Here is a 20,290-nt window from a genome sequence, read left to right on the forward strand (position 1 = left end):
AAAGCATTTGTGAATATTTTTTAATTTTTATTTTTTATAAATTACGCTATTTGAATATCAATAGTGTCATATGATGTTTCCATTTTGTATATATGTATCTATATTTATATATGTACGCAAGTAAATGTTACCAACAACAATTAAGCTTAACTAAAGTAAGTTAAAACTAAAACAGATGACTGAAAAACATTTTTCGCAGTTTAAATGTTTCGAATAAAAAATTTTCCTATAAAACGCTCTTACAGCATTCGATATTTCCATAAAGTGGTAATACATAGTATTTATTAGCAGTTGTTGAACACATTTTGAGCTTTTCAATTTGCCTACAAGCGTTTTTTCATAAATTATTACAACCAGCGTTTTGCAATTTTTTTTTATATTTATTTTTTTGAACTTTTTTTAGCGATAATTTTACCGTTTCATATTTCATTAGTGATATGTTTTCGTTTAATATACATAAGCAAGAAGCCAAGAGATTATTTCCTTGAGTAAAGTTTATATGCATACATATTTTTTTACTAATTTGGTATACTAATTTTAAAAACCAACAATAGCTAAAATTTTTTTTTCTAATAGTCAGTACAGTTTTTACGCACAAATAATTGAGCTTAGTTACGATTTTGTGCAGTTACAAAAAACTCATTTACATATCGCAGCCGACCTGGCAGCTTCGCGCCACCCAAAAGTTGATTAAAATGGCTGAAATACTTTTGGAATTCTTTGTATTCAAATCAATGCATTGCGAAAAGCACGGGATCTCAAGCTCAATTCCCCATATTTCCAAAGACCGGCCTCCGCTTTATTCATTGACATGGCAAATGCAAGACGAACTTCTAACGGAGTAAATTTCAACTCAAAATCAATCATCAGAGCTCTTGGAATGAGCACCTCGTGAGGTTCAAGATTGCCAGTGGTACATTCCAATCGCTCCGATGATGATTTTGTGTTATGAGAAGGCATATTTGCAAACGAATTCTTGAACAACCGGACCAAACCATTGAGTTCATGTAGAAGCTCCTGCAAGACTCCAAATAGATGCATTTCGGTATTAGAGTTGCCAACGAAATAAATTTTAAGAATTTTGTAATCCTCATTCGCGAGCGGGAACAATGGTCTAATACGATGGTGAATCTATATACAGTGAAACCTTCCTTTGGCGTTAGCTTTTGTCCGTCCAAGAGAGGTGTCCACTTCTTCCAACACGTACGATTTGGTATGGAACAAAATGTCCGCTCACGCGAGGTGCCCGTTATGAGAGGTTACGCCACAGTTAGTGGTAAATTCAAATGTTCGACAAAGTTACTTTAAGTACGGCATTAAATCCACATTTTTCAACTATATTCGCACCAAGTGACATAATTTTAACCATTGTACAAAATTTATGGGTATTAGTCAAAAAATATATAGAACAAAGAGCGCAATGGTTCGGGCGGCAGTTTTCCCTAATTTTGAATATTGACGCCTTTAAAATTTTTGTCGTCGAAGAAAGTTTTTCTTAGCGGGGGCGAACTCAACAAAAAATTTACAGTTGAAATCGGTCGATCTATTCTTATTTCTATCTTCTATTCTTAAATAAATTATACGCCATTTTACGCAGGCAACTTTTTTTATATATAGAATAAGAAGAGATTTTTGTCTTTGGTAATGTGACTTATGCTTGGTATTTGAGCCGAATCGGGTTATAAAAACATAACACCGGGGTCAATTTTATTTTTAAATTTTTCTTTTATTAAGTTTCCATATGTTTTGCTTGTGAACCCGACCATAAATACCAATTTTCAAAATATCTCAACTGCGACGCCATTTAGCGGTTAGAACTCAAATCGGGAACCCTTCAAAGTATAAGCATAACAAACTTTCGTTGCAATCGCATGAAAATAAAGTTTCGTATGCAAAATATACAAAAAAACCGGCGTTGTTGTTGTTTTTGTAGCAGCATAAAAATTCCCCGTACAATTACAGGGAATGCTGCTGGAGTGACAGTCCTTGGTCGACTGTCGTGGAAAACCTTAGTCTCCGAATTAGTGGTTTCCGGAAATTTTTGAAATTTTCTCGTCATATCGCACACAACCACAAAAAAACCAATTTTAGCGTTCCAACTCCAGTCGGTTCTACCTTACCGGAACAACCCGGATTTGTATCCGGCCATTTTCTGTCAATCCAGCAGCATTCCCCCTAATTGTATGGGGAATTTTTATGGTGCTACAACAACCACTTTTAGTTCATATATTGCATTCCAATCCAAGCCGGCTGACCGGTAAAACATACTTAGTCGATCCACGTTGCTTTGTCAAAAATTCAATTGCATTGAAGTGAGATTCTTGTAAAGAGGTCTGGCAACATATTGGTTAGTTGTTGTTACTATAGTACTACTTGTACGAGTATACTGTGTGCTTATTTTTAGGATAGGTAAAAAACGTATAACCTTAAATTTGTGTTTTAACTAGGATATGTACTGCATAAAGTTCTTTGATTTGTTATACTGTTTCGTTAATTTTTTCAACCACTCACACAAGTCAGGATATAATTTGAGAGGAAGCTTGTTTTGAATATGAAGACTTCATACAAGTTTACTTTTGGAAAAAATTCAAATTTTCTTTAACTTTTATTTGATGTTTTCGGTTAATTTTACTGTTGAGCGGGTAATACTGATTATTTCAATTTTATTTTATTTTATGAATAAAAATATTCTGAGTATTGATTTATTATTTAATCACAACTCTGCATTATTATTTATCTCCACTAATATTAGTTTTTTTCTAACAATATGCTTTATATTTATTCAAGTATATAAAAAAACTAAAAATTCCCTAGATATATGTTTAGAACTTTTCAATCGGCGGATATTTTTAATTTGTACGCATTTTCTTAGTTTAACTGATTTGCTTATTGTTACAGCGATATGTTGAAACATTTTTCCACATTAGCGTTTAATAATTCTATGCACATTTTTCTTTAAGCATACATGTATTCATACGTACATACATACATACATACATACATACATAAAGTATAACTTTAACAGCGCGCTAAACTAAGATCAGTAAGCCAAACCAAAAAAAGCTGCATAAGTGTAAATTAAAGCAGCATACAGAAAGAAACAAGAAAGCCAGCGCATAACACAACAGCGTTTTTGTAAAATGTATTTAAAAATAATTAACATGATTGGTAACGTTTAACTACATTTAAACCGTTTTAATATACAAAAGTAATATTTTCAGTTTAGATTCTCCTCGTGCACATTCAAACAAGGCACGCAGATTTTTTTTCTGCGCCCACACAAAGAATGTTATAAAAAATCTTTAATTAATAAATTTAATACGAGTTTTAATACAAAATTTCAATTTAATTATACATTTAAGTTTATCTGAATTAGTAAAGAGGAAAATAAGTATAAAATAGATGTAAAAAATTCATGAAAAAGCAAAATTACCAAAAGCTTGTTTAGCTTCCGTTTAAAAAATCATAAACACAAATTCATTATAAATTGTTTAATACATATTTCATTTGACAACTTTTTGTTTTAATTCAGATGGCCAACATAAAAGATACAAGAAAATAATAGTAACAGTAAATATTAAAAAAATATATGATATATATATCACTTGGTATTCACTTTCTTATATAGACATTAAAACAGCCAAAGCTTATTCAAAAACTAAAAGGCTTACATAGATACGAGTATTTCGAGTAAAACCGGTAAACAACAATAGCTGTAGCATAAAGCTGCATAAATTTAGAACAAACAGGAAACGCAACAAGTGTAGTGAGTAATTTAGAGCTTGCCTAAGCGGAATTTTAAAGCAATTATATCTTAACTAATATCGATATTTTCGTGTTTTTATGTATGACCATGACGACCATGACTTCAATACCTTTTCCTAAAACCACGCGCCACAGCAATCCCCCTGCGCGCAATAGGCACTCAGGCATCCATTAGAAGTCTTGTTGCAGTCCGCGTTGCAATACGCTATTTATACGCAGACGCAGCGGTGAGAAATCGATTTTCTTGAAACGCGGCAACGAAGTGAATTTTTTGGCACCGCTTAAGCCACTACTCTCCGCAACAGCACTGCAACTATCAGCCACTTCAACGACATCGGCAGCAGCAATGGGCACCTTGGTGTTAACGCCAGCCATGCAGCTCTGATGCATTTCCAATTTTGAATTTATATCGTTGGCGGCTGACGCAGAAGTCGAAGAATCGCCAACAGTACCAGCAACAAACCGATTTTCTGTTTGCCGCAGTTGTAGGTGATGATGCAGTAGGTTCTCGTATATGCGCTCTTTCCCGGTACTTTGCGGTTGCTGTTTCGTTGTGGGCGATGGTGGTTTTAGCTCTTCTAATGGACTTTGCTGATCGGCAGCAGATCTTGCGTCATCGAATTTAAAATCAATCTTTTGCAGCAACGCAAATTGCAACAGTTCGTTTTGTAGCCGTTCGCGCATATCATCAGGAAAGTTAACTACATCCGTTTCGTTGTTGTTATTGTTTAGGTTCTTATCAGTGCTGCTGCTTTTCTGTTTTGCATGCTTAACAGTATAGACATGTTCGGCAATTTTCAAAGCACCTGCACGCAACGATTTATGTAATTTACCATTTTTCTGCAAGTTTTTGATGTCAGTATCCGGTGGATAGTTTCCACTTTGGCGTTGCTCTAAGATGTTTTGTGGAGAGGATATGTAGAGGTTCTCTTTGCGTTCACCTCGTATTTTTAAATTGACCATTTGCCGCAAGGCAACAGATGTTGATGCATTTTTGTGTTTCTGAAAATAGTTGAAAGTGTAGTGATGCATTTATCGAAAACTAAGTTTTATAAAAAAACAAAACTGAATAAGCCGGAAATGTTTATTAAAAAACCAACAGTACATATTAGCGGAACGGTGCACGCATAGACATGTGTGTATTAGGAAACAACAACTTTTAATCCACCGGTGTGCAATCTGCTTAATGCCTGTTATGAAAAAAAATAATATACGCTACATACTTTTAGGCGCTCAATAGTTTCTAAGCCACCGCAGTTCATAAAAAATGTATAAAAGAACAAAATACGCAACTATCAGCTTGGGTGCCCTGATAGCATACTTATCCTTCTAAGGATTCTAGATGGCCAACAATAAATATCTCGTTTGCTACCTACACAAATATCTACCAAAACTCGAGAAACGAGTTCAGCAAATCTCTACAAGAAAGGCAACAATAACACAACGATAACACATTTCAAAACGCGCAATAAACAAACACAATCAACTTATTTCGACAAAACTAATGTGTATATTTTCTTCTTTTGCAAGGTGTGCCTACCTCGGCTGTATTCGCTGCTGCACTGGTTGCATTTATGGAGGGCGAAGTACTGTAAATCGCTTGCTGTGGACTAGCGGTGGCCATTATGTGATGACGACGAGTTTTGGCTGTATCACAACTATTTGGATAATAGGAAGGAATCTTTTCATCAACACTAATTATTGACTTGCGCGGCGTTTGGTAGAAATTTTCCTCTTCTTCTAATTGGTTATCTTGTACCGCTGGTTGTGTCTGCGGTGATTCAGTGGGTGTACTTGTGCTAAGCAACGCAGGTGGTAGCTGTTGCTCCAATTCCTGTGAAGCTTTTACAGCTAATAAATTTTCATATAAATTTCCAGTAAAAGCTGTAATATTAGAGGCGGACGGTGAAGCACTAGTTGCTGAAAGAGTAACCGATTCATCGACTTGATGTTGGTGTGGACTCTTGTTTTCTGTAGTCTCGGGTTCGACAGCTGATGTGTGTAAGTTCAACATTTGCTCATATATGGCGCTCTCTTCAGCAACGACTGTAGATCGTTCTTTAACAGCTAGCGCTTTTGAGTCTTCCGCGGACGAAGAACTTGCGGATGGATAAGAACTAGTTGAGTAACCTGATGAGGTTGGCTCAGTAGGTATCTTGTCATTAGACGTATGCTGCGTCTCCTTCTTTGGTCGAATAGGTGCCATAACGCAGTAGCCAGTTAAATCGTCTATCAGAATTTTATTCTTCTTTTGATTGCTTGCGGGTATAGCTGCACCATTAGAGCCTACTAAATTAATACCCGATGAATTAATCGCGGAAAAGTTAAAATTGTTTGGAATTTTTTCAGAGACATTAAGACTATCAACGGATATTCTTCCGTGTAAGATTGACAATTGGAAAACTTCTTTGGACGGTTCTAAGAAAACATTATGTAAGCTGTCTCCACCCAAATCTAAGTCATCACTGGATGTATTGGTTGCATTCAATGCACCTCTGACGATGTGTTTCTCGTCAAAGTTATCCACGTAATTTATTTTCAATAGGTCTGGCGAGGAAAAACTATTGCGTTTCGACTTAGCGAGAGCAGATGATGGACAATTTGATCTTTCTTGCCGTTTCGCCGCAGCATCATTGGTATATATCAGCGTGGTGACTTTATTATCATCATCTGCTTTGGTGGGTGTAATGCTATTGATTATATCTTCTGCAGTGCAAGCCTGTGTTTCGCTAACACTTTCAGCGCGTTTGGCACGCCCACTGCCGAAAATATTATCTAACACATTTTTATACTTCTTTTTCTTTGCCAATTCTGACTCAGGATTTGTATTAGAACGGGGTATTTCACCCAAAACACCTTGACCATCGAAAGTGTTTATCCGCTTCCGAGGCGGTGGTAGGGGCGGAAGTGGAGGTGGCGTAGTTTCTAAGCCCGTTCCCAACTGTAGTTCAGTTGATTCTTCATCGATAGAATTGAACGCACAAGGGCTAGGCTTCATCTCTTCATAAATTCCAGAAGCAATGGAACCACGAGATACTCGTCGCGAGAAACGTGGTTGCCCATCAATATTTTCAAAGATCTCTTCATAAATTTCCGAATTGTGTGATATGCGGCGCGACCAATCATTTTGATTAGAATCGTAACTTGGAATTTTCGGTAGCGGTCCAAGAGCCGAGTAAAGTGATTCGCCAGAACTGTAATTGAATTCATACATATTGATGTGTACTATTTGATTTTATTAATGTTTTCTACTTACTTTTCATCTTCTTGCTTTGGTTGCGAGCTAACTTGGACGTTTTCCTTCCCATACTGCTTTACATGTATACCAGCACTGTCCATAACTGGGCCGCGACTAATTCTATTCTGCTCCAACATTAATTGTCGATGTAATTCTAAATTTTTAATAGTCTTTTTAATCCATTTCATATGGCGTCTGCAACTTGACTCTGTTTCCACTGCAAAATATATGTAACACTGTTTACGATTCTGCGTCCAAAAAAGGCCATAGCTAAATTTTTTAGTACGCGATGCTGCTAAACTAATGCTAACGCCCGGTACTATAACGGAAACACTAATACAACGTTTCGACTCTGAGCGCTCCTCCTCCGACACGTTCGTCTCATTATCATTACATCCTGTGATTGCAACGCGCAAATAGCTGGGCAAACATTTTATGCCTTCAATTTTTACTTCACATCTGGACCATTGCTTGAACTTAAGAGAATCTGGGCGTTTATTGTGTATATCTAGTTTAACATCCATAAACATTCTAATCTCGTTGTTGTCCATTTTAACCACTTTATTTATTATTTGTTGAATTGTACGTTAAACTTTACTATGTACCATAAAAATCATCGCCAAAGAAACAAAAATTCTCAAGAAAACAAAGGAAGAAAATTTCCTTGATTCTGTATGTACAGCAACAAATAAATTAATGAAAAAATCTATTCCCAAGGAAGGATACCGTTCCTTTTCAGTGTTGCTTCGAATCATTGAAGAACACTAAAAACGCGAAATTCACAATAAATTTTAAAATAGAGTATTAGTAATAATAAGTAAAAATAAATGAAATTTAAATGAATAAAATATAAATATAAACATGAAAAAAATATGATTACCGGTAACCGCGTAAAACCGGTATTAAAACAAAACAAAATCGTAATTTGACCTCTTTTAATTCTTAATCGATGGCAAATTTACTTAGGAATGTTAAGGTATTTCATATTAGATACATTTTTAAATATACACCATTTACAAAGGCCTAAGCACGACAGTGCCTCCAAAATTGTTACAGCTGCTGCATGGTACTTCCGGGGTCGGTTTTCCACACGAAATTTAAGTTGAATTTATGTTATACTTTAGCAAAATTTTACGTATATATGAATATATTATCCCCATTTTGAAGCTTAATTCCTAAATCTGTAATTTAAAGAGGAGATTAACCATACACAATTTCTCTCTCCTCAATTATTTATCTTGAAGCAATACCTGATTATTTCGATAAAATATGTGTCAAATTTGCTATTTCTTTCCAAATTAGCTCTATCGGCTTTTGTAAATGATGAAAAATTTTCGGTCCGGTTAATTTTTTGATTATTCTTCTCTTGAGAGGGGGTTTTCGCGTTTGCTCTCGATGTGGACTGATAGCTAATTTTTTTATCAAACACAACCATAGTTTTATAAACAAACACAGCTGTTTGTCACATTTGGCGCCTTTATTGAATTTTTCGTTAACCTGCATAAATTTCATTAACATTTATTTGAAAGCACATAAAATGAGTGAATTGGACATGGAAGTAGATTTAGAGGAAGATGAAGAAAAACCGTGAATATTTATAACAATATATACCTAGATATATAAATAATTTTCCTCTTTTATCAACTGCTAGATATGTTCGGACGCTGGAAGATGTCCAAAGTATCATTAAATACGCCAAGTTGGATGCCAAAAATCTTACACAAGTTACACAAGCACTTTATTATCCTTCAGCCGCTGAAAGCGATGATAATTTGAAGCTTCTTGAGTTGGACACTCACATGCACCAACAAATACGCCTTGGTCAAACTCTATACTTCAAAGGGGGCAATAATGAGAAAATTGTTTTATGTACCGAGGAGAGAACATACGACGTGAAGGGTGCTGAAATCTCCAATAGTCTCCTATTGGTGCCGGACTTGAAATTTGCTGCTGCTACCAGCACCTCCCCATTGAAAAGTCCTCGCACTGGCGCGTCTTCGCTCGAATCGAGTTTAAATGAAGATGATGACGATATTTCGGTCGATCGTGTATTGGAACAGCGTAAAGTTTTGAAAATTTTTCACGAATACTTTGAATGTCGTGAAATTCGACCACGTTATCGTAAGATATATGAACTGTTACAGTTGACGCGTTACTCAGGACCCGAGAACGAGGAATATATTGACCGGAAACTACTTTTCACATACAATCAACTGTTGGATACTGTTCAATGTAGTCGCAAGCAATTTGACGAAGGTTTGTTGCATTTCCGCGTAATGGAATTTGATGGTCGGGTTCGAATGCTTGAATATGAATATGAGATGCGTATTTTGAATTGTATGCTGGCATTGTTGACTGAAAATTCGTGGCCTTTAGATGAAGTAGAATATGATGAGACTGTATCGGCGTTAGAAGGCATCGCGCCTTCTGAAATTGTAAAAGGATTATTTAGGATTTACACTGTACCAACAGAGGGAAAGGATGGTAAGTTTACATACAAAGAGGACTTGGTTGCACGTATCATAGCACAAAACATTTTACAACCGGAACTGAAATTCCGCAAAGATGAGTTTATGAACACTTGGCAGGAAGCAATGCCGGAGGGGATGAATTGCGATGTAAGCTATCGAGTTCTATGATTTTTAAACTTCAATCGTATTTACCAATTATTAAATAGGAAAAACATTTACGAGCTCTGGGCATCATTGATAAAGAAGGAAATACAACTTGTATCCGTTCGCTTGTGGAAGAGCTGCTGCCCACAAATATTCACGAACGAATGCGAATATTATTCAAAACTAAAACACGTTGGACGATGGATGAAATGGAGCCTTACATTGAGTGAGTATCCAACACTATCTTAGGCTAATGCACGAAAATCAATATACGTTTTTTATATTTGTAGATGTTTTAGTACACCTACCCTTTCCGTGTCCACTTTGTTGGCCAAGCATGCGCGCTCCCTCACGGAGAACGGTGTGCGATATTTTGTGTCAAAACACTGATTTCATCTTAATAGTTCATTGTATTATTTTATTACAAAACACAAACAAATAAAACAACCCATATTAAATACGAAATTTTATGAAAGTAATTTTCTTTTCTTGTTCCGCTCTTTTTTTGCCTGCTTCAAATCTTCAATAGCTGCTTTCATTACATTTACGGCGCTGCCCTGTTCATTGCCTGAGGTTGGTATGCCAATGTCTGGCACTTGTAATTGTCCAGTGCTAGTTGGATATCTGAAAGCGGAGAAAAAACCATGTTTTTCCAAATTAGCTTCCTAATCTCAATATTAACTTACTTAAAACTGAAGCCTTTGGGGAACATTGGTTTCACTAGCAAAGATCTAAGTCGTGCTCGAATATTTTCTAAATGCAACCGATCTCGTCTTCTCTCGACCACAAAAGCATCTTCATCATCCTGGTCGCTTCCGCTAAAAATATGAATGCGTTAGTTTTTTATTTGCATTTAATTTTATATTTACTTACGATTCGTCATTGAAACCGTCGATAATCATATCCATCTCCTCTGCGTGTTTTTTCATCCAACCGATTTCGCTTTGCGCGCGTCGTATTTTCAATTCCTGCTTATCTACTTCGCGAGCTAAGGTAACACGTTCCTTCACAGCGCGCAGATATTTCTCAGAAACCGGAAACAGGGGTAAGTCCTCCGCTACAGGTGTTAGAAATACATGCATTTAATAAAATCAATGGAATGCGTGCGTAAGAACTTACATCTATCCAATGTTTTATAGAGTTTTACGTAGTTCTTCACTTCTCCTGGTTCCATGAACATTACAGTAATGCCATTTTTATTTGCACGTGCTGTGCGCCCTGAACGGTGCACATAATTTTCGCTAGTCCGGGGAACCTAGAAACAATAAGAATTTATTGTCAAAAATGTTTACTAAGCCATTTTATTTTAGCTTACTTGATAGTGTATCACATGTTCCACATTTGGGATATCCAGGCCACGTGCTGCTACATCGGTGGCTATTAGAAGACCATTGGAGTTGTCACGGAATCTTTCTAGGTTTTTCAGACGTTGCTTTTGTATCATGCTCGCGTGCAACGGCAAAGGAGCACATTCCAATAGACCGAAGAGGGTGGCCAAGCGTTTCACACAATCGATGGAATTGCAGAAAACAATTGTACGCCCTGGATGACGTTGTAGGAAGTAGTAGAGATAGTAGTCCTTTTGATCAATTGAACAAATTAGACGGCATTCGGTGAGGTTCTGAGCGGTCTCTGAAGTTTTTTTTTTTTTTTTGGTTGAAATAAAATGTGAACTTTTGCTATCAAATCTTCACAATTTAATTGTTAATTTGCATGCGGTGGAACTTACGTTGGCTTCTGGTAATGTCTACTATTTTAGGTTGGGATATGCCCAGCTCTTCAATAAGGCTCTGAATTTTCATTCCCGGTGTTTGTTTGAGAAATTTTGGCCGTTTTCCAACATTTCTTCCTGCAGTTTAATAACTTGATTTAAAAACATTTAATTATAGTCATAAAAACTTACGCTGCATATGTTCGGGTAAATCATGCACTAGTGTTAATGTCGCGGAAAACACAAAATTTTGTCGTGTTTGCTTCTTTTCTTCATTCGCGTTTAACACTTTTAAAAGGCTTCGTAACTCTTCAAAATGACCCTTTTCCACCATGCGATCAGTTTCATCAATGACTAAAAAACTTATGTCCTCCATTTTACTTAAATGTTGATTTTCTTGTTCAAAAAGTTCCCACAAGCGTCCTGGTGTTGCGACCACAATTTCGGGGCACTGTTTAAGCAAACGCTCTTGCTTTGCTACGGCCAAACCGCCGAAAATTGCTGCCACTTTAATGCCTGCGGCAACAAGAAATAGGGAATAACACAATCTAAATGTCGAATTCAAATTCTTCTTACCAGTGTATTTTGCTGCCGCCACCAAGTGTTCTCTGACTTGCACCGCCAACTCACGCGTTGGTGTCAGTACAACCGCATAAAGGGGGCCATTATGTTCCACATCCTCGTCGGATTCACTTGCTTCGTCTTCTGTAGGTAAAGATGGATAGAAATCAAGCTCTTCTGGTGGAGGTGTTAACTCCCGATTTTCTTTCACTGGCTTGGTTTGAAGTTCCGGTTTTTGGCCTTTCACTTTTGGAGCTTTGCGTATGCCGCTGCGTACGTTTTTCGATTTCAACTCCATGATACCAGCTAAAATTGGAATGCCAAAAGCTAGTGTTTTACCACTGCCGGTCTCTGCTGCACCCAGTATATCCTTCTTGCCTAAAATGGCGGCAGGTAGGGTCATGGCTTGAATTTCTGTTGGGGACTTGAAACCCCTGTCAGCAATTGCACGAAGAACGGCATGTGGAACCCCTAAACCATTCCAACCCTACGGGCAAATTTAAAATCGTATTAGTAATTACGAACAAAACAAAAAAAAAGTTATCTACCTCTAAATCATCAACGGTCAACGCTGATGAGCTAACTAATTTTGGAGGCTCGGTGTCATCGTCGCTATGATTATCATCCATTTTATCGTCCGTTAATGCTGGTGGCCTAAGCAAAGCAAACCGATCTGCGGGATACTCTTCATTACCCAAAGCATCTTTTTGGGTAGGCTTCCCATCTTTGATTTCTTTATTGGCACTCTTCTTTTGTTTACGCTTTTCACGTTTCTCTCTACGTTTCTCTATTAACATCAATTTGCGTTCTGCTAGACGTTCCTTTCTGCTTTTGGACCTAGTTGTTTCGGTAATTGCTTCATGTTCTGTTTCTGTGTCCTCTTGTGACTCTTCCTCATCATTAGACTGTTTCATCACCTTACGCTTTTTGGCATCTGCCTTTCGATCCATACGCTTCTCCTTTCTAGTGCGTTTTCCCTATTATAAACTACCTTTAAAAGTATATTGTTACACAATAAAAATAGTCAAAAATACTTTTGCTGTTTCCACTAATTTGGGGTCATATTCTTCCAACACTTCTAAACCAATTAGCCCTTCAAATCCGCCACCATCATCCGAGATTATATTGCCCTTGATTTTTACTTTCTCCCAAGCTTTCTTCTCGAGTGCATCTCCGGTAGTGACTACTTTATAAGGTTTTGCACCGAGTTTAATTTTTTTTGTTTTGGCTGCAGGCATTTTGTTTTAACTGAGGATCGTCACAATTTATTTAATTTTTAATCACTTGTAAAAAACAAATGACTTTTTGACATATTTAACGTTCTCTGCGGCACGTGTGTTTGTTTATATAATAGTTTGAGCGCCACTGTTGCAATAGCTCTTTTAGCAGGGTTGCCGGATCTCATTTTATTAAATAAATGGGAGTTTAGATAAATTTAACTTATTATATATTTTTTGTTCGCAAAAACCTTATGTAGATTGACCTTGATCTATCATCAAATTGGTTCTCACCAACCCTTTTATATGTATTAAAAAACATCGATTCGATACAATATATTATATTTTATTGCATCATTCTATGAAAACCAAAATTTCGTCCCCTTTTATATCGATAGTTGTATAATTTTTTAACTAAATTTTCCTTGGATCATTTTCATAATTTACAATGTCGCTAATAATTAATTAATTAACTAATAAGTTTAAAAATGTTATATGTCAAATTAAGCCACACCCAATTTCGCCTTCAATGATTCTGGCATTTCTGGTGGTGGTGGTCTTGGCATATGGAGGTACACCTTAACTGCATCATAGATAAACCACTGAGCGGCAGTTAAAGTACCGATCATCACAATCCTGGGCATTAGACCGCCCCAGAGACCTATTTAACGTTAAAATGAGAAGAAAGTTTGGTATAAATATAAAATGTCTGAATTAGAATTATTAGCACAAAACTTCTACATACCGGCCCAGCCCAGTTGTTTGGCCACATCGAAGGCGGAAGCGCCCTTGGCTTGATTCAATTTTGATACAACGGTATCGGCTGGATGCGACACAATAGCACAGAACACACCAGCAATATAACCAGCGGCGAAGGTGACCACCAATTGTTCACCTTTGGTACAGTCCTGGCGTGGTTTGGGTACAACATATCTACAAAAAGACTCTTGTTAGTTCTTAATATATTTTCTTTAAGAAAACTTACAATAAAAAGTCTTTAAAATAATGTAGTTTACTTACTTGTACAACAGTTCCAACGTTCTTTCGAAGCAGGCGAATTTCATCATTGTATATGGAATTTGTCTCATCCATAATGGTACTAGACCTTTATAGAAGGCAGCAATGCCTTCTTGTGCCGACATCTTAGGCAAAGCCTCGCGCAACGTATTGGCAAATCCGGGTGTCGTTTGAATTTTCACTTTAGCCGCCTCCATGGGAGCCAAAGCAATATCGGCAAAGAACTCAGCCGACGCTGAAGCTGCCAAGTACAACCAAGTACGATACAGATAGGAGTTCTCCTCACCGATCGCATCAGAATAGAACACCTTGAACACTTCATAGAGACCAAATTTACAAAGACCTTGCATCGAATAGCCGAAGAAGGTCGGTGCCCACCCCTTGGAAAGGCCTTTCACGCCATCTTCCTTCAGTGTCACGGCAAAACCGTTGAACACACTCTTGTACTTCACTGGGTCGACTTGTAGGCGGCATTTCACCAAATCCAATGGCACCACCATGGTGTGGGTAAGACCGCAAGAGATGATACCACCAAGACCACAGAGAGCAAAATAGGTGTTGGAACCGAACGCGCAGGAATCTTTGAAAAATAATAAACTGTGAGGTAGAATTCGTATTTAAATTTAAGTTCAGTTAGCCCTACCGCCCTCAACTGTGGCAGCCGCCATTATTTGGCGATTTGGCGTGAGCTGGGGTCCATCAGCGCGAGTGTTGGATTGACAGCTTGCTGACGAAAAAGGGGTTTTAAAAGGTGAGTTTTGGGCGGCTTCCAGCAGCGATGTGAAGAGCATTTCGACTACTGTAGTTTACAGATCGGGCTAAAATTCAAAAAAATGTTAATTAGTAAAAATAATAGATATCTATAAAATAAAATAATGGAAAAATAAAAAATAGGTACTCAAAGAATTAAATTACATATATAAATTTATTTAAAAGGCGCTGGCCAGTTTAAGATCGATTGAATATCATTCAAATAATCATTTCAACAAAATTAATTTGTTTTGAACATATAAAAATCATTATTATTTTAATTATATCGCGGCAACAAAATAGGACTAATTGAAATAATTGGCGTGCTGTTTTGTCTTTTTATTTTTAAGTTAATCTTTTGAGGTTAAATAATTCGTTTGCCAAAAATGATGTAATAAACGATTACATTTAAAGGCCAACCGTCACACTTTCGTGTATCTTTTTTTAAGCAGCAGAGAAGGTCATTAACACATTCCACAGAATCGAAAGTTTTCGTTGAAGGATGGAGCTCGAAAAAATTGTTTTTTTTTTCAACCAAGCTTAAAAACCTAAAAACCTACGTATATATGTACATTTCTGTATTTTTATAAACAAGCACATAAATATTTACGTATAACTTAGACGCACTTTAATATATTATAATTGACGAAGCAAACTTTAAGTTCCAAAAAATTATAAATTTCTTTGCAGAAGAAGTTCTCACTTCGCAAAAGCTGAAATATTCAGTATAATTTTGTTTTTGAATTTTTTTTTATGCGTTTTACATAACATTCTCATATTTTGCATCTTTCAGAATGCAAATTCCTGTCCATTGCGTAATAAAATTTTACTGCTTTCAGAATAATCTGACATCAAATCTCTCACACGCACTTGTAAGTTATTATAATATTTATGTATTTTAAAACTCACTTCGATTAGGAATAGCAAAAACTAGAGTCGCGAATATTAGATAGTTCACAGAAAAATAAAATAAATTGAATAAGAGGAATAATAGCACGTAAAAACGTTCGCTGCACGCCAAACCACGAGCCGAAATGCAGCGTATAGAATACTTATTTTATATTGCAAGCAATCTTCTATCCGAATACCACCAACTCTCTGAATCTCAGAAATTTCGGTTGCGTGTCCTATGTATGCAAATGCGCCGAGAGCTCAATTATTAGGTGTATGAAAGAGGAACTTGTGATACTGTGAGAAAATTTGAGATCGTTTATGGTTTTCAAAAAATTGCTCGCGCGCCACTGCACACAATACGAGCAGATATTTGAAAATGCATTTGGTAATAAAAGATTCGCTCACATGCGCGCACATATGAAAGTGTATGTGTCGTATAATTTTGTGTACCAATTTCTGAGATAGTATTTTCAAACTTGACCTGACCATTTAATGTTCTAATTTATTAAAAAATATATATAAAAAAAGTTGCTTGAAGTCACGTGTACGTACAATACTGGGCGTTAGTTTGCAACTTTTGGTTTTATTTTCAGCTGAAAATCTTTAGAAAGTACTAAATTTCAATTAAAATTGCGCAAGGTGCGAAACATCAATAGGAACTTTTCCCCCGTTTCCTATGACAAATTATTGTGTTTGTGTTTTAAATATAACCTATTTTTTAACCTATATCTGAAGTCAAACTCTAACGCCACTCATATAGTTCCACGGAATTTAATTATTTTAATTTAATATTTATTTTTAATCATACGAGTGCTCAATTACCAGTTGCTATTTGCCAAAAGTTATGATGCCATTGGCAGTATACATGTGCAATTCATATAGTACATACAATTATTATTAATAATATTATTCTTAAAAAATTCGCAGCTACGAAAATGTCTTCTTGAAAATGTACTATAATAAGGGAGTAGGCTTGCTGATGCCTGTAATTACTGTACATCGGTTTATAGGCTTGGCGTAGTTAATTGCTGCTGCGATTGCTAGTTATTGGCCTAGTTGACTTTTTGCCTAACGTTGTGTTCTCCGCTGGTCAATCCTCCATTTGTTCGTTTAACTGTGCTAGTAGAGCGGCACGTTTAGTCTCGAGCTCAGTTTCGCTAAGGGCTTGCTCTTCAGCGTTTCGTGAACTTCTGCCTGAGTTTTCAATATCCGAAGGATTACTACCGTTTGCACTTATAGGTGTTATGGAACGATGATGTTTCTTTTCCTTTTTGCTTTTCTTGTCACGTTTCTTTTTTCGGGTAGCAGTAATGTCTTCCACTTGAGATGCTGAAGGTGAAGCAATCGGCGAAGAAATAGGACGTTCCGATTCGCAGGAGGACTGAAAAAAAACTTATTTATTCCAGAAAGAAATTTTACGCAGCTAACTTACGGCTCGAGACGACTTTTTGTTCTTTCTCCTCTTCTTTTTCTTTGATACACGCTCACTTTCCATGCTGAGGCTAGAACTAACCGAACGCTGTAAAAATTATAAGCAAGTTAATTATCATACATTAGGTTCGTGGAGTTGTGCGCTTACCGAACGTGAATGCGATTTCCTTTTCTTTAACTTTCCACCCTCAAATTCCTCCTGATCATTTTCTAAATCCTGTGGAACATAATCACAACAATCAGTTGGAATGTGGATTATTAGTTTTCTTGTGACTTACCGATTTTGAGCTGGAACGCGCCCGTTTCTTGTGCTTTTTATTCTTCTTTGATTTTCGTGAACGCGAATGGTGATGACTACATGCATCTTCACTTTCTTTAATATAGTCTTCCCAGATTTTTTTTACGCCTATTTCTTTTTCGTATATGGCGAATGATTCTAAATGCTCCACCAACTTCTTTGCAGCTTCAAATGTTTCTTGTACCGAAATGTTTGCCTCTTGCCATTCAGCCTTAATTTCATTTTCTATTTTTCGTAAACGACGCGCATCTTCTTTTATTCTTTCCTTTTCCACAGCCTCTGCCTATTTATAAAAATAAAAGAATTAAATTAAATGATTTTGAATTTCATATTGAATAAATTTACCTTTTCCAGCAAAGCATTATAAGTCAATTTGACATTTCCAGCGTCCAAATTTGCCGACCGTTTGTCTTCGCAAACAACTGTGGCGAATTCCTCAAATGAGGTATTTGCCTGCACCACATACAGTTTTTCCTTTAGAATTTCACGTATAATTTTCTTTTCGTCATGGTAGCGCGCCTTTAAGTCCTCCACATAAAACTTAAATAAATCGAGTGGTGTTGATCCAGTTTGGCCGAGCATTGCTGAAAAACGCAAGTCCGCTGAAATTATTGGATAGAGTTCTACCCATAAGGACATGGAGGTAAGCTTTCCAGCTTCATGTTGTGCGTCGAGCAAGGACAAGAATGCGTCACGATTTTTGCGTTGCTGCCGTTTGAGACGTTTCTTTTCACGTTCTCGCTCCTCTTCTTCTTCTTTTTCCAATGAACGGATATGTTCTTCGAAAACAATGAGCGCATCCTCTTTGTCCATACCAAGTAAGTTGACATCATTCTTAAAAGCAGCATTCTGCAGCAGCATCAATTGTGCTTGCGCCCAAGTACTTTCGTACGTAATAGATGTCATAGATTCTAGTAGTTCGCCAAGGACCTTCATATTACGCTTTTTTAGCAGCCGGGCTTCCTCTCTTTCTTTCTTAGCTAAGTTAAAAATGCAGTCATCATAAATATCGCGACGATCCTGTTCTGGAACACTTGTCCAAATTTTATTGGTCGCGAATAACTCTTCGCACTTATAGTATTTAATTTGAGAGTTCATTTTATCGGTGGACATGAGGAAACGTTCAAGGTCTTCTTTGGCTTTTTTGGCGCGCAAACGTGACTCTTCGCGTTCATCCTTCAGCTTTTGGGTTTTATATGCATTAAACGTTTGCTTCTTTTCATTTAAGTTTTTAAAAGAGCTGTAACGTGGATCCTTCGATATTATTTTAACGCATTGATCCCAGTTAGAATTTGAGGGTACATTCTTTTCACGCAGCAAATCTTTGAATGCTTCAATCGCCTCCTTTTTATCCTTATAAATGATTTTGGGTTCTTCAGTTGGCGATTCTTTCTTAGCTAAAGAACAATATTGATAGTTATTTAAATACTTTTGATTACTTCTCTTGAATTACCGTTTTCTTTCTCTTCCTTTCCAGCTTGTGGCATTTCTATAGAAGCTAGTGTAGCTGCCATGGCTTGATCAAGGGCGGATGAAGAATTTTCGTTACTCCCTGGAGTCATAGGTGAACGAATGTCAGGCGTAGCTATATTTACCACTGTAGGAAGAGTCGCAGGAAGTATACTGGCCAAAGCAGCTGGTGGTACCATGCCTGCCAAACTGGATGAAGTCATGGCAGCAACTGCCTTCGCGGCTGCAGCAGCTCTATAATGATATAGTATAATATAAATGAAGAATTTACGTGTTGCATTTAACGGAAACTCACTCTTCTGCTTTAACTTTCGCTTGCATGTCTAAAAATTCCGGAGGAGGTTCCCAACGCGACTCCTTTGTGTTTACGTTGTGGTAATACACTTTCCCGGCATCCGAACGATACTCTTTCCAAGGGCATTGATGTGTTAACCGCTCGGCTGGCGTCATTAGAGCCTCGGGTTTTTCCCACGAGCTTTGTTTAGTATTATTATTGTAGTAATATGGACGTCCATCTGGAGCCTTGTGTTCTGTCCACTCAGTATTAGGTGGTATGCCGCCAAATGCTGCGGCCAACTCTGGAGGCGGTGGTCCTCCAAAGCCTGGTGGCGGTATGTTAAACATTGGCGGCATGCCCATTGGGGGCGGAATTGCACCTGCCGCTGCTACCGGGGGCACATTCATTGTTTTCTGGCAAACAATTCGCACGGAAGTAAAACCAGCAATACAAATGAAATAGCAATGAGACAGAAGTCGTAAATTTGTCAACGTATGCCAACAAAAAAGTCTAAGCCCCGAAGATGTTCTAACCTCAAAGGGGTTTGTTGCACTATTACCAGATGTCTTTGGAGGAACTGATACAGAATGCTGTGTAAATGCACAAGTTATTTACTTGGTTGGATATAGATTAAATATTTCACTACTTGCTTCAAGTTTTACAATTGTTTACATTGTAAAATAGATTAAACCATGCACAACTCGCGTAAAATTACAATTCCCGGCTGAAGAAAATGCACACTTGACGTTTGAAAGCGTCGATCAGGGTTGCATTCAGCGCGGTTGAGTGCACAGTGGTTGCATTTCGTAAAATTTGGTACCAAAAGAATCACCATCTTATTAGAAATTATACACAGAAAAAATTAAGGTTTAGAGATGATTATTAATGATTGATCGTCGTTTCAACTTGCCGTTATACATATACTGCCATAATAAAAGAGTGAAAGTCATATAAGCCTCATAAACTGTATAAGTGTATCACATTATAAACTATCTGCCAATACGCTTACGAAGTGTAGCAAGCTGTACATCTTTTCGAAGTGCGTT

At 37.0% G+C, this 20,290-nt stretch overlaps 5 protein-coding genes across 6 annotated transcripts; 1 reads left to right on the plus strand and 4 right to left on the minus strand.

Annotated features, from left to right (window-relative positions):
• Positions 1-3,117: 3,117 nt before the first annotated feature.
• LOC129246292 (uncharacterized) lies at positions 3,118-7,671 on the minus strand. The gene is made up of 3 exons (XM_054884988.1): positions 7,022-7,671; positions 5,306-6,959; positions 3,118-4,767 (listed from the first exon to the last, which is right to left on the minus strand). The coding sequence occupies exons 1-3, from the start codon at positions 7,552-7,554 to the stop codon at positions 3,937-3,939; spliced, it is 3,018 nt and encodes a 1,005-aa protein (XP_054740963.1). The 5' UTR covers positions 7,555-7,671; the 3' UTR covers positions 3,118-3,936.
• A 769-nt stretch (positions 7,672-8,440) lies between these two features.
• LOC129246295 (sister chromatid cohesion protein DCC1) lies at positions 8,441-10,083 on the plus strand. Its single transcript, XM_054884990.1, has 4 exons — positions 8,441-8,590; positions 8,655-9,621; positions 9,681-9,844; positions 9,909-10,083. Exons 1-4 carry the CDS (start codon positions 8,541-8,543, stop codon positions 10,006-10,008), a joined length of 1,281 nt encoding a protein of 426 aa, XP_054740965.1. The 5' UTR covers positions 8,441-8,540; the 3' UTR covers positions 10,009-10,083.
• On the minus strand, positions 10,009-13,218 carry LOC129246294 (ATP-dependent RNA helicase DDX24). The gene is made up of 10 exons (XM_054884989.1): positions 12,925-13,218; positions 12,439-12,867; positions 11,906-12,377; positions 11,522-11,845; positions 11,348-11,467; positions 10,934-11,250; positions 10,738-10,873; positions 10,492-10,675; positions 10,305-10,436; positions 10,009-10,242 (listed from the first exon to the last, which is right to left on the minus strand). The coding sequence occupies exons 1-10, from the start codon at positions 13,126-13,128 to the stop codon at positions 10,086-10,088; spliced, it is 2,475 nt and encodes an 824-aa protein (XP_054740964.1). The 5' UTR covers positions 13,129-13,218; the 3' UTR covers positions 10,009-10,085.
• A 214-nt stretch (positions 13,219-13,432) lies between these two features.
• Positions 13,433-15,929, minus strand: LOC129246296 (phosphate carrier protein, mitochondrial). The gene is made up of 5 exons (XM_054884991.1): positions 15,784-15,929; positions 14,768-14,942; positions 14,128-14,704; positions 13,853-14,040; positions 13,433-13,768 (listed from the first exon to the last, which is right to left on the minus strand). Exons 2-5 carry the CDS (start codon positions 14,913-14,915, stop codon positions 13,611-13,613), a joined length of 1,071 nt encoding a protein of 356 aa, XP_054740966.1. The 5' UTR covers positions 14,916-14,942; positions 15,784-15,929; the 3' UTR covers positions 13,433-13,610.
• Positions 15,930-16,538: 609 nt separating this feature from the next.
• LOC129245263 (pre-mRNA-processing factor 40 homolog A) lies at positions 16,539-19,997 on the minus strand. 2 transcript variants are annotated; one of them, XM_054883338.1, is made up of 8 exons: positions 19,891-19,997; positions 19,263-19,834; positions 18,951-19,201; positions 17,843-18,894; positions 17,478-17,780; positions 17,348-17,416; positions 17,201-17,287; positions 16,539-17,149 (listed from the first exon to the last, which is right to left on the minus strand). In XM_054883338.1, exons 2-8 carry the CDS (start codon positions 19,649-19,651, stop codon positions 16,859-16,861), a joined length of 2,442 nt encoding a protein of 813 aa, XP_054739313.1. In that variant the 5' UTR covers positions 19,652-19,834; positions 19,891-19,997; the 3' UTR covers positions 16,539-16,858. The 2 variants fall into 2 exon arrangements, with proteins under 2 accessions (XP_054739313.1, XP_054739312.1); XM_054883337.1 differs by having other exon boundaries at positions 19,263-19,990.
• Positions 19,998-20,290: the final 293 nt, after the last annotated feature.

Source organism: Anastrepha obliqua, chromosome 4 (assembly GCF_027943255.1).
Source record: "Anastrepha obliqua isolate idAnaObli1 chromosome 4, idAnaObli1_1.0, whole genome shotgun sequence".
Lineage (NCBI taxonomy): Eukaryota > Metazoa > Arthropoda > Insecta > Diptera > Tephritidae > Anastrepha > Anastrepha obliqua.

What these genes read in the sequence shown, in the direction of transcription:
- LOC129245263 (XM_054883338.1), bottom strand. Translation starts at nt 19,651, where the DNA reads ATGAATGTGCCCCCGGTAGCAGCGGCAGGTGCAATTCCGCCCCCAATG. An exon ending in ATAATGCTTTGCTGGAAAAG is followed by an intron (nt 17,781 to 17,842) that starts GTAAATTTATTC and finishes TTTTATAAATAG; the next exon opens with GCAGAGGCTGTGGAAAAGGA. An exon ending in GGAAATCGCATTCACGTTCG is followed by an intron (nt 17,288 to 17,347) that starts GTAAGCGCACAA and finishes TAATTTTTACAG; the next exon opens with CGTTCGGTTAGTTCTAGCCT.
- LOC129246294 (XM_054884989.1), bottom strand. Translation starts at nt 13,128, where the DNA reads ATGCCTGCAGCCAAAACAAAAAAAATTAAACTCGGTGCAAAACCTTAT. An exon ending in AATTAGTGGAAACAGCAAAA is followed by an intron (nt 12,868 to 12,924) that starts GTATTTTTGACT and finishes AGTTTATAATAG; the next exon opens with GGAAAACGCACTAGAAAGGA. An exon ending in TGACCGTTGATGATTTAGAG is followed by an intron (nt 12,378 to 12,438) that starts GTAGATAACTTT and finishes ATTTGCCCGTAG; the next exon opens with GGTTGGAATGGTTTAGGGGT.
- LOC129246296 (XM_054884991.1), bottom strand. Translation starts at nt 14,915, where the DNA reads ATGCTCTTCACATCGCTGCTGGAAGCCGCCCAAAACTCACCTTTTAAA. An exon ending in GGCTGCCACAGTTGAGGGCG is followed by an intron (nt 14,705 to 14,767) that starts GTAGGGCTAACT and finishes TATTTTTCAAAG; the next exon opens with ATTCCTGCGCGTTCGGTTCC. An exon ending in CAAACAACTGGGCTGGGCCG is followed by an intron (nt 13,769 to 13,852) that starts GTATGTAGAAGT and finishes AACGTTAAATAG; the next exon opens with GTCTCTGGGGCGGTCTAATG.
- LOC129246292 (XM_054884988.1), bottom strand. Translation starts at nt 7,554, where the DNA reads ATGGACAACAACGAGATTAGAATGTTTATGGATGTTAAACTAGATATA. An exon ending in CCAAAGCAAGAAGATGAAAA is followed by an intron (nt 6,960 to 7,021) that starts GTAAGTAGAAAA and finishes ATTCAATTACAG; the next exon opens with TTCTGGCGAATCACTTTACT. An exon ending in CAGCAGCGAATACAGCCGAG is followed by an intron (nt 4,768 to 5,305) that starts GTAGGCACACCT and finishes AACTATTTTCAG; the next exon opens with AAACACAAAAATGCATCAAC.
- LOC129246295 (XM_054884990.1), top strand. Translation starts at nt 8,541, where the DNA reads ATGAGTGAATTGGACATGGAAGTAGATTTAGAGGAAGATGAAGAAAAA. An exon ending in CGGAGGGGATGAATTGCGAT is followed by an intron (nt 9,622 to 9,680) that starts GTAAGCTATCGA and finishes ATTATTAAATAG; the next exon opens with GAAAAACATTTACGAGCTCT. An exon ending in GAAATGGAGCCTTACATTGA is followed by an intron (nt 9,845 to 9,908) that starts GTGAGTATCCAA and finishes TTATATTTGTAG; the next exon opens with ATGTTTTAGTACACCTACCC.